Here is a 16,307-nt window from a genome sequence, read left to right as displayed (position 1 = left end):
CCTGTCTGAACACACCCGCCATGTCCAGCAAGTCCTTCATCGTCTTCTGGAGAATTCCCTCACGCCAAGGCAGAGAAATGTGAGTTTCACGTCAAGACAGTGGCCTTCCTGGGGTACATAGTGGCAGAGGGAAGTATCCAAATGGATCCTGCCAAAGTATCAGCAGTCACGTCATGGCCAGTTCCGGAGAACAGAAAGAAGCTGCAACAGTTTCTGGGGTTTGCTAACTTCTATAGAAAGTTTATCCGGAACTACAGTACCGTTGCTGCCCCTCTCACTGCTCTAACCAGCACCAAGCAACCCTTCACCTGGACCCCAGCAGCCGACAAGGCCTTCAGTACCCTCAAGGTAAGGTTCACCTCCGCTCCCATCCTCCAGATGCCTGACGTGGACCGGCAATTCATTGTGGAGGTGGACGCCTCGGATGTGGGAGTTGGTGCTGTGATTTCTCAGTGGGCTGCGGAGGATAGGAAGCTCCATCCCTGTGCCTTTTTCTCACGTCGGTTGTCCCCCTCTGAGTGCAATTACGACATAGGGAACCGAGAGCTGCTGGCTGTGAAGCTTGCCTTGGAGGAGTGGCGTCACTGGCTGGAGGGGTCCACCATTCCATTTCTCGTTTGGACCGATCATAAGAACTTGGAGTACATCCGCACGGCCAAACGGTTGAACTCCAGGCAGTCCCGCTGGGCCCTGTTCTTCACCAGGTTTAATTTCACTCTGTCATACCGGCCTGGATCACGCAACACCAAGCCAGACGCCCTCTCCCGTCAATTCCAGAAGGATGACAACCCCTCCAAGGATCCTGTGTCGATTCTGCCAAGTCCCTGCATCGTAGCAGCTCTGACCTGGGCTGTTGAGGAACAGGTGCTGGAAGCTCTCCGTAACCAGCCCGGTCCCAGCACTTGCCCAGCTGACCGCCTTTTTGTCCCCGAAAACCTAAGGTCCCAGGTCGTTTCAGTGGGGACATGACTCCCGCCTAGCTTGTCACCCTGGCTCCACCCGCACTTACAACCTGCTCGCCCAGAGGTTCTGGTGGCCCGGCTCTGAGAAAGGATGTACGGGAATTCGTCCAAGCCTGCCCCATCTGCAACCAACACAAGTCGTCCTGCCAGCCCCCAGCCGGATTGCTGCAGCCCCTGCCTGTGCCCAGACGTCCCTGGTCTCACATCGCCCTTGACTTTGTCACGGGGCTGCCCCCTCTCAAGGGGCAAGACCGTCATTCTCACCATAGTTGACCGATTCAGCAAGATGGCACACTTCATTCCCCTCCCCAAGCTCCCAACCGCCAAGGAGACCGCCCAGGTGGTCCTGGAACACGTCTTCCGGATCCACGGACTGCCAAAGGATGTAGTTTCTGACCGTGGTCCACAATTCTCCTCCGCTTTTTGGAAGGAGTTCTGTCACCTGCTGGGAGCCACAGTCAGTCTGACTTCCGGATTCCATCCCCAATCCAATGGGCAGTCAGAGCGGGCAAATCAGGAGCTCGAGAAGGCACTGCGATGCATGACTTCACGCAACCCCCCACTCCTGGTCGCAGCAATTGACATGGGTGGAGTACGCACACAATTCTCTGACCTGCTCTGCCATCGGTATGTCCCCTTTCCAATGTGTTTATGGATACCAGCCTCCTCTATTTGCCAGTCAGGAAGGGGAGGTTACTTGCCCATCTGCACTTGCGTTTGCCCGTCGATGTCGCCGCACCTGGTCACAGGCCCGAGCCACACTTCTCAGATCCGTTGCCAGCTACACTACCGGGGCCAACCGTCGGAGAATCCCTGCTCCCACCTACCATGTTGGTCAAAGGGTGTGGTTGTCGTCAAGGAACCTGCCACTCAGGGTGGAGTCGCAGAAGTTGGCACCTCGGTTCATTGGCCCATTCCCTATCATAAGAGTGATTAGCCCAACTGCTGTCCGGCTCCAACTGCCTAATTCCATGAGGGTGCACCCCACTTTCCATGTGTCTAAGATTAAGCCCATTCATGAGAGTCCGCTGGTCCCTGCTGCGCCTTGTCCTCCTCCTCCACGGCTCGTCGATGGTGGTCTGGTTTACACCGTCCGCCGCCTGCTTCGGTCCAGACGGAGGGGTAGGGGTCTCAGTACCTCATTGACTGGGAGGGCTATGGACCTGAGGAAAGGACCTGGGTGCCAGCTAGTCGGATTGTGGATAGGACTCTCATCACCGCCTTCCACCAACGGCATCCTGATCAACCTGCAATCCGTAGGGGCCGCCCCAGAGGGATCCCTAACCGTCCTGCCCGCTCGGCTTCCTGTCCTGTGCCTGATCCTGTCTCGGGACCTGTCCCATCTCCCGACCACGGCCCTCCGGCTTCCTCCGAGGATGAGGGCGTTCGCTCGGACCGTTCGGAGGAGTTCTAGCCCTCCTCCGGCTCCCCTCCTCCCGCCCGGCGTGGTGTTGCTCTTGGGACTTCTGGGGCCGTCCCTTGGGGGGGTTCTGTCATGAGCCCTCTCACTCCACCGGGTTACCACCTTAATGTGTTTCCACTATCTTCCACTCTGCTCATCTCTCTCTCTCTACGCAGCCTAACGAGCTCCACCTGTCCCTGCTCTGCCTCGGCTCTAATTACTCTGCCAGCTGCGCTGCATTACCCACTAACCTCTCCCAGTATTTTAAGTCCCGTCTCTCAGCTCTCCTTTGTCAGATCGTCTGCAAAGCTCACACCCGAACCTGTGTGCTCGCTTCTGGCTCACCCTTGTTTTGTGACCCCGGACCTGCCTGATTCTTGGATACTCTTCTGCCCCAGGAAAACCAGACCTGCTTTCTGCCATTACGACTCCTGACTACTCTTCGACCCCGGTAACTCTGACCAGCCTTCTGCCTTGCTATAACGTATTTGGATTTCCCTTGAACTGTACTTCTGCCTTGTTTCATCCGCCCCGTTGTGTCTGTGTTTCCTCCCCCCCCAGGACTTCTGGACCACCAACCACCGGCGTCATCGGACGCATCGCTGCCACTGGGGGAGGGGCACAGACCCAGCACATTGGACGGGATAACCCCTGGAGCCTTCACTCACTCCCTACTTCCCTTTTCCCTTAAGTTTTAATAAACTTTCTGGTGTGACGCAATTGTGGTCCTCTTGTCGTCTGTCTGAACCGTGACACAGCGTTGGCCGTGTTTGGCCGGTGTAGGCCGTCATTGTAAATAAGAATTTGTTCTTAACTGACTTGCCTAGTTAAATAATTGTTAAATATACGATACCATTCAAAAGTTTGGACACACCTACTCATTCAAGGGTTTTTCTTAATTTGTACCATTTTCTACATTGTAGAATAATAGTGAAGACATCAAAACTATGAAATAACACATATGGAATCATGTAGTAAACAAAAAAGTGTTAAACAAATCATTAAAAACATTTTTTTTTAGATTCTTCAAAGTAGCCACCCTTTGCCTTGATGACAGCTTTTCACACGCTTGGCATTCTCTCAACCAGCTTCACCTGGAATGCATTTTCAGCAGTCTTGAAGGACTTCCCATATATGCTGAGCACTTGTTGGCTGCTTTTCCTTCACTCTGTGGTCCGACTCATCCCAAACGATCTCAATTGGGTTGAGGTCGGGGGATTGTGGAGGCCAGGTCATCTGATGCAGAAATCCATCACTCTCCTTCTTGGTAAAATAGCCCTTACACAGCCTGGAGGTGTGTTGGGTCATTGTCCTGTTGAAAAACAAATGATAGTCCCACTAAGCCCAAACCAGAAGGGATGGTGTATCGCTGCAGAATGCTGGGGTAGCCATGCTGGTTAAGTGTGCCTTGAATTCTAAATAAATCACAGACAGTGTCACCAGCAAAGCACCCCAACACCATAACACCTCCTCCTCCTTGCTTTACAGTGGGAAATACACATGCGGAGATCATCCGTTCACCCACACCGCGTCTCACAAAGACACGGCGGATGGAACCAAAAATCTCCAATTCGGACTCCAGACTAAAGGACACATTTCCACCGTTCTAATGTTCATTGCTCATGTTTCTTGGCCCAAGCAGGTCTCTTCTTCTTATTGGTGTACTTTAGTAGTGGTTTCTTTGCAGCAATTCGACCATGAAGGCCTGATTCACACGGTCTCCTCTGAATAGTTGATGTTGAGATGTGTCTGTTACTTGAACTCTGTGAAGCATTTATTTGGGCTGCAATTTCTGATTCTGGTAACTCTAATGAACTTATCCTCTGCAGCAGAGGTAACTCTGGGTCTTCCTTTCCTCTAGTGGTCCTCATGAGAGCCAGTTTCATCATAGCGCTTGATGGCTTTTGTGACTGCACTTGAAGAAATGTTCAAAGTTCTTGAAATTTTCCATATTGACTGACCATGTCTTAAAGTAATGATGGACTGTTGATTCTCTTTGCTTATTTGAGCTGTTCTTGCCATAATATGGACATGGTCTTTTACCAAATAGGACTATCTTTTGTATACACAACTGATTGGCTCAAACGCATTGAGATGGAAAGACATTCCACAAATTAACTTTTAAGAAGGCACACATGTTAATTGAAATGCATTCCAGGTGACTACCTCATGAAGCTGGTTGAGAGAATGCCAAGCGTGTGAAAAGCTGTCATCACGGCAAAGGGTGGCTACTTTGAAGAATCTCAAATATAAAATATTGTTTGATTTGTTTTACACTTTTTTGATATATATGATTCCATATATATTATATACTAGTTTTGATGTCTTCACTATTATTCTACAATGTAGAAAATAGTAAAAATAAAGAAAAACCCTTGAATGAGTAGCTGTGTCCAAATTCTTGACTGGTACTGTAAATATATATATATATAAAATACCCCTCTATTTATTCATGTCTTCTTTGAGCCCACCCCTCTATTTATTCATGTCTTCTTTGAGCCCACCCCTTTGTTAGTCATGTCTTCTTTGAGCCCACCCCTTTGTTATTCATGTCTTCTTTGAGCCCACCCCTCTATTTATTCATGTTATCTTTGAGCCCACCCATTTGTTAGTCATGTCTTCTTTGAGCCCACCCCTCTATTTATTCATGTCTTCTTTGAGCCCACCCCTTTGTTATTCATGTCTTCTTTGAGCCCACCCCTCTATTTATTCATGTTATCTTTGAGCCCACCCATTTGTTAGTCATGTCTTCTTTGAGCCCACCCCTCTATTTATTCATGTTATCTTTGAGCCCACCCATTTGTTAGTCATGTCTTCTTTGAGCCCACCCCTCTATTTATTCATGTCTTATTTGAGCCCACCCCCTCTATTTATTCATGTCTTCTTTGAGCCCACCCCTCTATTTATTCATGTCTTCTTTGAGCCCACCCCTCTATTTATTAATGTCTTCTTTGAGCCCACCCCTCTATTTATTAATGTCTTCTTTGAGCCCACCCCTCTATTTATTAATGTCTTGTTTAGTCTGTGTTATTGTTTTTTTATTTTTATTTTCTATAATCGTAAAGCGATTTTGGGTCCTTGAAAAGCGCTATATAAGTCCCATTTATTATTATTATAGGCCTCTGGTCAATAGATGAAATGCAGTGCACTATGTAGGGAATAGGGTACAATTTAGGACGCAGTCAATTTAGGACTCCTGAGATTAGCCTCCCTTAAAACCCTCCACTTTCTTACTCAGCGAAGGAGAGAATCTACTAAACTTTCCATCACGTTGCTACTGTCTGTCTGTGTTCCACCTCTGTTCACTGTTAGCCCAGTGCTAGTCTGTTCACTGTTAGCCCAGTGCTAGTCTGTGTACTGTTAGCCCAGTGCTAGTCTGTGTACTGTTAGCCCAGTGCTAGTCTGTGTACTGTTAGCCCAGTGCTAGTCTGTGTACTGTTAGCCCAATGCTAGTCTGTTGCTGCTCTAGCCAACTTGTCTGGGTGTTGTTTGTTTCTGCATTCAACAACCCTTTGCCTTGTCAAGACAATGATATTTATTGCAGAAGGCAGAATCAGTCTGGTACCTTTACATAAAGACTGAGTAAAATTGTTGTAGAATTTGGCTACAAAGCTGAAGCATTGCTAGTACATAAACGATGTATGTTACCTCTAAAGCTACAATAGAGAGCTACATCCATTAGCGAGTAACTTCCTGTCAGACAGGATACGACAGCAGTCCCAAACACTCTCAAAGCCAAGGGGACAGGTTGTACTTTAGGGTCACAGTGTTGTCGTCATAGTGGTTATGTCTGTGTGTCTGGAGAACACAGTCAGTGTTGGCAGAGGCTGGGGGTGGTTGGCAGGGCCGTGTGGGTCTGAGGGCTAGAGTGGTGCCAGTGTGCCAAAGCCAGGGGGGAGGTCAATGTGCTTGGCCCAGGGTAGAGCTGGCCAGGGCTGGGTAGAGAGCTGGGCAGGCGTGCATCCCAAATGGTACCCTATTCCCTATAGGCCCTAGGTAAAACTAGTGCACTATATAGGGAACAGGGTGCCATTTTGGATGCATCCCAGAGCTAGGTAGAACTGTGATGGACTGGGTAGAGCTGAACAGGATGGCTTTCTTGGCACCCAGAGACATAAAGTAGTGTTAGTGTAGATGGAGCTGCCTCCCGCCGCCTGTTAGCTTAGACTGCAGGCAATGTGCTGTAGCTACAATGACAGCCAAGGACAGTTGTAAATAACTCATATCAACACAGGGTTTCTGAACATTGAGACACTGCGAGCTCCAAAAGTATTGGGACAGTGACACTTCTCTTGTTTTGGCTCTGTACTCCAGCACTTTGGATTGGAAATGATACAATGACTCAGTACTCCAGCACTTTGGATTTGAAATGATACAATGACTCAGTACTCCAACACTTTGGATTGGAAATGATACAATGACTCAGTACTCCAGCACTTTGGATTGGAAATGATACAATGACTCAGTACTCCAGCACTTTGGATTGGAAATGATACAATGAACTCTCTACTCCAGCACTTGATACAATGACTATGAGGTTAAAGTGCAGACCGCCAGCTATAATTTGAGGGTATTTTTCATCAATATCGGGTGAACCCTTTAGAAATTACAGCAGTTTTTGTACATAGGCCCCCATTTTAGCAAGTGAGAAAGTTAGAGGCATAAATATCATACCCCCCCCCAAAAAAATGCTAACCTCCCCTATTACTGTAATAGTAAGAGGTTAGCATGTCTTGGGGGATTGATATTTGTGTGTCTGTAACTTTCTCACTCATCATTATTAATGATTAATTCAGGACTGTCCGTAACCATGGTAGCGTCGACATTAATGTAGAAGTGCTTAGAAACATATTCTTATTTACAATAGTAAGTGACTCCAAAATGACACAATACATTATTTACCATTTCATTTCTATTGGGCACAAAATCTCAAACACAACCAAAACAAACAGCAAATGCATCCAACAAGTTTGTAGAGTCACATGCTTCGTGTAATTATTGCGTGCTAGGAATATGGGACCAAATACTAAACATTTGGCTACTTTAATACACATATACAGTACCAGTCAAAAGTTTGCACACACCTAGTCATTCAAAGGGTTTTTCTTTATTTTTTTTTACTATTTTCTACATTGTAGAATAATAGTGAAGATATCAAAATTATGAAATAACACATATGGAATCATGTATTAACCAAAAAAGTGTTAAACAAATGAAAAAATATTTTACATTTTAGATTCTTCAAAAGAGCCACATTTTGCCTTGGTGGCAGCTTTGCACACTATTGGCGTTCTCTCAACCAGCTTCACCTGGAATGCTTTTCCAACAGTCTTGAAGGAATCCAGTGCCTTCGAAAAGAATTCAGACCACTTGACTTTTCCCATATTCTGTTACCTTACAGCCTTATTAAAAAATTGATTAAATAAATACACATTCCTTAGCAATCTACACACAATAACCCATAATGACGAAGCAAAAACAGGCTTTTAGAAATGTCTGCACATTTATAACAAATAAAAAACAAATACCATATTTACATAAGTATTGCTATGAGACTTGAAATTGAGCTCAGGTGCATCCTGTTTCCTTTGATCATCCTTAACATGTTTTTACAACTTGATTGGAGTCCACCTGTGATAAATTCAATTGATTGGACATGATTTGGAAATGGACACACCTGTCTATATAAGGTCCCACAGTTGACAATGCATGTCAGAGCAAAAACCAAACCACGAGGTCGAAGGAATTGTCCGTAGAGCTCCGAGACAGGATTGTGTTGCGGCACAGATCTGGGGAAGGGTACCAAAACATTTCTGCAGCATTAAAGGTCCCCAAGAACACAGTGGCCACCATCATTCTTAAATGGAAGTTTGGAACCACCAAGACTCTTCCTAGAGCTGGCCGCCTTGTCAAACTGAGCAATCGGGGGAGAAGGGCCTTGGTCAGGGAGGTGACCAAGAACCCGATGGTCACTCTGACAGAGCTCTAGAGTTCCTCTGTGGAGATGGGAGAACATTCCAGAAGGACAACCATCTCTGCAGCCCTCCACCAATCAGGCCTTTATGGTAGAGTGGCCAGACGGAAGCCACTCCTCAGTAAAAGGCACATGACAGCCCGCTTGGAGTTTGCCAAAAGGCACCTAAAGCCTCTCAGACCATGAGAAACAAGATTCTCTGGTCTGATAAAACCAAGTTTGAACTCTTTGGCCTGAATGCCAAGCATCACCTCTGGAGGAAACCTGGCACCATCCCTACGGTGAAGCATGGTGGTGGCAGCATCATGCTGTGGGGATGTTTTTCATTGGCAGGGACTGGGAGAATAGTCAGGATCAAGGCAAAGATGAACGGAGCAAAGTACAGAGAGATCCTTGATCAAAACCTGCTCCAGAGTGCTCAAGACCTCAGACTGGGGCGAAAGCTTACCTTCAAGCAGGACAACAACCGTAAGCACACAGCCAAGATAACACAGGAGTGGCTTCGGGACAAGTCTCTGAATGTCCTTGAGTCGCCCAGCCAGAGCCAAGACTTGAACCTGATCGAACATCTCTGGAGAGACCTGAAAATAGCTGTGGAGCAACGCTCCCCATCTAACTTGACAGAGCTTGAGAGGATCTGCAGAGAGGACTGGGAGAAACTCCCCAAATGATGGTGTGCCAAGCTTGTAGCGTCATACCCAAGAAGACTTGAGGCTGTAATTGCTGCCAAAGGTGCTTAAACAACGTGCTGAGTAAAAGGTCTGAATACTTATGTAAATGTGGTATATCATTTTTTATTTGTCATTATGGGGTATTATGTGTGTAGATTGATGAGAAAAAGCTATTTAATCAATTTTAGAATAGGGCTGTAACCTAACAATATGTGGAAAAAGTCAAGGGGTCTGAATACTTTCCGAATGTACTGTATGCTGAGCACTTGTTGGCTGCTTTTCCTTCACTCTGCCGTCCGACTAATCCCAAACCATCTCAATTGGGTTGAGGTCGGGTGATTGTGGAGGCCAGGTCATCTGATTCAGCACTCCATCACTCTCCTTCTTGGACAAATAGCCCGTACACAGCCTGGAGGTGTGTTGGGTCATTGTCCTGTTGAAAACAAATGATAGTCCCGCTAAGCCCAAATCAGATGGAATAAATGGTGTATCGCTGCAGTATGCTGTGGTAGCCATGCTGGTTAAGTGTGCCTTGAATTCTAAATAAATCACTGACAGTGTCACCAGCAAAGCACCATCACACCTCCTCCTCCATGCTTCACGGTGGGACCCACACATGCGGAGATCAACCGTTCACCTACTCTGCGTCTCACAAAGATACAGCAGTTGGAACCAAAATCTCAAATTTGGACTCCAGACTAAAGGACACATTTCCATCGGTCTAATGTCCATTGCTCATGTTTCTTGGCCCAAGCAAGTCTCTTCTTCTTATTGGTGTCCTTTAGTAGTGGTTTCTTTGCAGCAATTTCGACCATCAAGGCCTGATTCACGCAGTCTCCTCTGAACAGTGGATGTTGAGATGTGTCTGTTACTTGAACTCTGTGAAGCATTTATTTGGGCTGCAATTTCTGAGGCTGGTAACTCTAATGAACTTAAACTCTGCAGCAGAGGTAACTCTGGGTCTTCCTTTCCTGTGGCGGTCCTCATGAGAGCCAGTTTCATCATAGCGCTTGATGGTTTTTGCGACTGCACTTGAAGAAACATTCAAAGTTCTTGATATTTTCCGGATTGACTGACCTTGATGTCTTAAAGTAATGATGGACTGTCGTTTCTCTTTGCTTATTTGAGCTGTTCTTGCCATAATATGGACTTGGTCTTTTACCAAATAGGGCTATCTTCTGTATACCACCCCTACCATGTCACAACACAACTGATTGTCTCAAACGCATTAAGAAGGAAAGACATTCCACAAATTAACTTAACAAGGCACACCTGATAATTGAAATGCATTCCAGGTGACTACCTCATGAAGCTGGTTGAGAGAATGCCAAGAGTGTGCAAAGCTGTCATCAAGGCAAAGGGTGGCTACTTTGAAGAATCTCAAATATAAAATATATTTTGATTTGTTTAACACATTTTGGTTACTACATGATTCCATATGTGTTATTTCAGAGTGTTGATGTCTTCACTATTATTCTACAATGTAGAAAATAGTAAAAATAAAGAAAAACCCTGGAACGAGTAGGTGTGTCCAAACTTTTGACTTGTACTGTAAGTGAATTTGTCCCAATACTTTTGGTCCCCTAAAATGGGTGTGAATATGTACAGAAAGTGCTGTAATTTCTAAACGGTTCACCTGATATGGATGAAAATACCCTGAAATTAAAGCTGACAATATACACTTTAACCTCATAGTCATTCTATCAAGTGCTGGAGTACAGAGCCAAAACATCAACAAAACTGTCACTGTCCGAATACTTTTGGAGCTCGCTGCATGAAAGATTGTGAAATAGTCATTACTCAACAACTTGACCATTTTTAAAGCACTTTTCGGGAACTGAACAGAGCAGTGAATTAGCTGAAGGGAACGGGAAGCAGTTTTCTAAGAGGAACAGGAGTGGATAAGGAGAACAGGTGTGGATAAGGAGAACAGGAGTGGATAAGGGGAACAGGAGTGGATAAGGGGAACAGGAGTGGATAAGGAGAACAGGAGTGGATAAGGAGAACAGGAGTGGATAAGGAGAACAGGAGTGGATAAGGAGAACAGGAGTGGATAAGGAGAACAGGAGTGGATAAGGAGAACAGGAGTGGATAAGGAGAACAGGAGTGGATAAGGGGAACAGGAGTGGATGATTGTGTGTGTGTGTATGAGGGTTGCAGCCCTAACGGCACCAGCCTTCCCAGCCTGTCTTCCAATGCATGCACCACAGAGCACAAGGCAACAATGGTTTTTAGACTGAAAAACAATATGTCACTTTAAAGCCCTTAGTGTGAACTGTCATGATGCACCAGACAGGGACATATAACATAGACCAAACAATGCCAAAAAAGATATCCCCAACCGGCCTTCCCAACCTACTGTGGTCTGGAAGCGTCTGTGTTTGTTTGTGTGTGTGTGGCGAACAAGTGGAAAGAATGCACCTCCCAAATAGCACCCTATTCTCTATGTAGTGCACTACTTTTGACCAGAGGCCCTAAGGACTGCACTATATAGGGAACAGGGTGCTATTTGGGTTTCAACCACAGTGACTGCCTGACACGTTTGGCGTTCAATTAAACGTAGAATGGTGTCACATTCCTACACTCACTGGATCTATGGTGTAGGGTGTGCGTTTGTGTGTGTGTTTGTGTGTCTGTGTGTGTGCGCGCATGTGTTTGTCTGTATAGGACAATGTTTATTTTGACAGTGTGTGTGTGGGGGCATCAGTTTACCCTCTCTCCACCAGGAACGTGTCCCTCCAGACTTTGGCTTTCCGATTGCGTTTGAATCTGGAAAGACAAAATGCACTTTAGTTGATAGAATTCACGTGGGCCTGGCTGTAGACTTACCAATGGATGCTTTCCAATTGGCACCCTGTTCAGTGCACTCCTTTTGACCAGGGCCAATTGGGTTACCCATAGGGTTCTGGTCAAAAGAAGTGCACTATATAGGAAATAGGGTGTCATTTGGGACGAAGACCCATGAGCTATGTCGGGTCTGCAGTGTACAGCCAGAGCCACAGTGAATACAGCCAGAGCTACAGTGAATCATTACACAACTAGGATTATAGGATTCCTAAGGATTTGTGGAGTCAAGATAAGGAACTGAAATTTGTTCAGCATGAAACCCTGAATCACTGGCTTGGTTTACAGGATTAGATCCTACCCTTTCCCTTGCTCTGTCGATGTTTGAGTCCCAAATGGCATCCTGTTCCCCATAGTGCTCTGGTCAAAACTAGTGCAGTTCTATAGGGAATATGGTGCCATTTGGGATGCACACGTGCTCTGTGAATGTTTTATTTTGAGACTGAATTGCGTGCATTATGATTATGTAATTGATACATATTTTGGTGTGTTTATTAATATAGTGATCCATGTTAAAACACACTGCAATGTTTAAAACGTCAGGATTAGATGCCCCTAAATGTATGATTATACAATGTCTTTATAGCAGAGCTTATTTTTTGGATAGGTTTTGCTTGAAAAAGAAATATGCTTAATCTCAATGGAATTGCCTGGTGTACTAAATAACAAAATAGAAAATCTATTTTAAAAGTATATGCCCCCATTCCTACCTGTTGTATATGACCCCATTCCTACCTGTTGTATGTGACCCCATTCCTACCGGTTGTATGTGACCCCATTCCTACCGGTTGTATATGACCCCATTCCTACCGGTTGTATATGACTCCATTCCTACTGGTTGTATATGACTCCATTCCTACCGGTTGTATATGACTCCATTCCTACTGGTTGTATATGACTCCATTCCTACCGGTTGTATATGACCCCATTCCTACTGGTTGTATATGACTCCATTCCTACTGGTTGTATATGACTCCATTCCTACTGGTTGTATATGACTCCATTCCTACTGGTTGTATATGACTCCATTCCTACTGGTTGTATATGACTCCATTCCTACTGGTTGTATATGACTCCATTCCTACTGGTTGTATATGACTCCATTCCTACTGGTTGTATATGACTCCAATCCTACTGGTTGTATATGACTCCATTCCTACTGGTTGTATATGACTCCATTCCTACTGGTTGTATATGACTCCATTACTACCGGTTGTATATGACTCCATTCCTACCGGTTGTATATGACCCCATTCCTACCGGTTGTATATGACTCCATTCCTACTGGTTGTATATGACTCCATTCCTACTGGTTGTATATGACTCCATTCCTACTGGTTGTATATGACTCCATTCCTACTGGTTGTATATGACTCCATTCCTACTGGTTGTATATGACTCCATTCCTACCGGTTGTATATGACCCCATTCCTACTGGTTGTATATGACTCCATTCCTACTGGTTGTATATGACCCCATTCCTACTGGTTGTATATGACCCCATTCCTACTGGTTGTATATGACTCCATTCCTACCGGTTGTATATGACCCCATTCCTACTGGTTGTATATGACTCCATTCCTACTGATTGTATATGACTCCATTCCTACTGGTTGTATATGGCTCCATTCCTACTGGTTGTATATGACCCCATTCCTACCGGTTGTATATGACCACATTCCTACTGGTTGTATATGACTCCATTCCTACCGGTTGTATATGACCCCATTCCTACTGATTGTATATGACTCCATTCCTAATGGTTGTATATGACTCCATTCCTACTGGTTGTATATGACCCCATTCCTACTGGTTGTATATGACTCCATTCCTACTGGTTGTATATGACCCCATTCCTACTGGTTGTATATGACCCCATTCCTACCGGTTGTATATGACTCCATTCCTACTGGTTGTATATGACCCCATTCCTACCGGTTGTATATGACTCCATTCCTACTGGTTGTATATGACCCCATTCCTACTGGTTGTATATGACCCCATTCCTACCGGTTGTATATGACTCCATTCCTACTGGTTGTATATGACCCCATTCCTACTGGTTGTATATGACTCCATTCCTACTGGTTGTATATGACCCCATTCCTACTGGTTGTATATGACTCCATTCCTACTGGTTGTATATGACCCCATTCCTACTGGTTGTATATGACCCCATTCCTACTGGTTGTATATGACCCCATTCCTACTGGTTGTATATGACCCCATTCCTACCGGTTGTATATGACTCCATTCCTACCTGTTGTATATGACCCCATTCCTACTGGTTGTATATGACCCCATTCCTACTGGTTGTATATGACCCCATTCCTACTGGTTGTATATGACTCCATTCCTACTGGTTGTATATGACCCCATTCCTACTGGTTGTATATGACTCCATTCCTACTGGTTGTATATGACCCCATTCCTACTGGTTGTATATGACCCCATTCCTACTGGTTGTATATGACCCCATTCCTACTGGTTGTATATGACCCCATTCCTACTGGTTGTATATGACTCCATTCCTACTGGTTGTATATGACTCCATTCCTACTGGTTGTATATGACTCCAGTCCTACCTGTTTCCAGTCTTCTCCTGTTCCAGGAGTTTGAGGATGGACTTCCCGTCCATGTCTGGAGGCGTGTCCAGCCCAGCGATGTGCAGGATGGTGGGGGCAAGGTCAATGTTCAACACCAACTGAGGGTTACTGGGGAGGAACAGAACAACAACATCAACAACACTAACAGACATAAAAAATGCTTGGCACTCAGCATTAGGAGATGGATTGGGGGTAACAGGCTAGGGCCCTGTCCAGGGGGTGTACTGGTACATCAAGCGGCCTCCAGGGGGTGTACTGGTACATCAAGCGGCCTCCAGGGGGTGTACTGGTACATCAAGCGGCCTCCAGGGGGTGTACTGGTACATCAAACTGCCTCCAGGGGTGTACTGGTACATCAAGCGGCCTCCAGGGGGTGTACTGGTACATCAAGCTGCCTCCAAGGGGTGTACTGGTACATCAAGCGGCCTCCAGGGGGTGTACTGGTACATCAAGCGGCCTCCAGGGGGCGTACTGGTACATCAAACTGCCTCCAGGGGTATACTGGTACATCAAGCGGCCTCCAGGGGGTGTACTGGTAAATCAAGCGGCCTCCAGGGGGTGTACTGGTACATCAAGCGGCCTCCAGGGGGTGTACTGGTACATCAAGCGGCCTCCAGGGGGCGTACTGGTACATCAAGCGGCCTCCAGGGGGTGTACTGGTACATCAAGCGGCCTCCAGGGGGTGTACTGGTACATCAAACTGCCTCCAGGGATGTAATGGTACATCAAGCGGCCTCCAGGGGGTGTACTGGTACATCAAGGGGCCTCCAGGGGGTGTACTGGTACATCAAGCGGCCTCCAGGGGGTGTACTGGTACATCAAACTGCCTCCAGGGATGTACTGGTACATCAAGCGGCCTCCAGGGGGTGTACTGGTACATCAAGGGGCCTCCAGGGGGTGTACTGGTACATCAAGCGGCCTCCAGGGGGTGTACTGGTACATCAAGCTGCCTCAGACTACCCTATGGCTCGTTCTGGCTTGGACAAGGCTGACTTACACTGCTCCAGGCTCGACGTCGGGCCCGCGGAGGAAGAAGGGCACTCTGATGTCAAAGTCGTAGGGCATGGACTTCCCCTTTACCAGCCCAAACTGGCCGATGTGGTAGCCGTGGTCAGCTGTGTAGATTATGTAGGTGTTGTCCAGTTCCCCACTCTCTACCAACATCTCATACACCTGGAGAGGGAGGGAGGGAGGGAGGGAGGAGAGAGGGAGAGAGGGAGAGGGAGAGAGAGAGAGAGAGAGAGAGAGAGAGAGAGAGAGAGAGAGAGAGAGAGAGAGAGAGAGAGAGAGAGAGAGAGAGAGAGAGAGAGAGAGAGAGAGAGAGAGAGAGAGAGAGAGAGAGAGAGAGAGAGAGAGAGAGAGAGAGAGAGAGAGAGACTCTTTATGACCCCACTCTCAAAATAATGGTATTTTGATATGAAAGATAAAGGCGATCATCAGTACCAGAATTGGAATTCACACTGACCAACAAAAGGAGATGAGCTCAAAGGGATGTGAATTGACTAATGAATAATCACATGGTGGAGACAAATCCTCTTACCTTCTGTACAGAGTCATCCACTGACATGAGTGTCTGCAGTCTCTTCCTGTGTAGGAAGTTGGTGAACTCCATGTGGATGGGTCTCATGGGGCCGGTGTACTGCATGATCCAGTGTTTATCCATGTTTGGGGCGTAGTTATAACTGGGGGTGCTGCGGAGAGGACAGGAGAGGAGACAAGCAATGGTTACAAACAAGGCCTGTCTGTCGATACAGTGAGTGTGGGGGAGAGGGGCCTAATGGGGATGGAGACAGTGAGTGTGGGGGAGAGGGGACTAATGGGGATGGAGACAGGGGGAGAGGGGACTAA

General features: G+C 46.4%; 1 protein-coding gene across 1 annotated transcript in view; it reads right to left on the bottom strand.

Moving 5' to 3' along the window:
• The window catches only part of LOC121549742 (extracellular sulfatase Sulf-1-like), a 148,067-nt gene that overhangs the window by 51,077 nt on the left and 80,683 nt on the right, over positions 1 to 16,307 (bottom strand). The window contains 4 exon segments of the mRNA XM_041861596.2: positions 11,722 to 11,778; positions 14,439 to 14,567; positions 15,457 to 15,632; positions 16,000 to 16,150. Of these exon segments, the coding sequence (XP_041717530.2) occupies positions 11,722 to 11,778; positions 14,439 to 14,567; positions 15,457 to 15,632; positions 16,000 to 16,150 (513 nt within the window).

Source organism: Coregonus clupeaformis, chromosome 34 (genome assembly GCF_020615455.1).
Source record: "Coregonus clupeaformis isolate EN_2021a chromosome 34, ASM2061545v1, whole genome shotgun sequence".
Lineage (NCBI taxonomy): Eukaryota > Metazoa > Chordata > Actinopteri > Salmoniformes > Salmonidae > Coregonus > Coregonus clupeaformis.
This window is presented reverse-complemented; position numbering and strand designations above follow the sequence as displayed.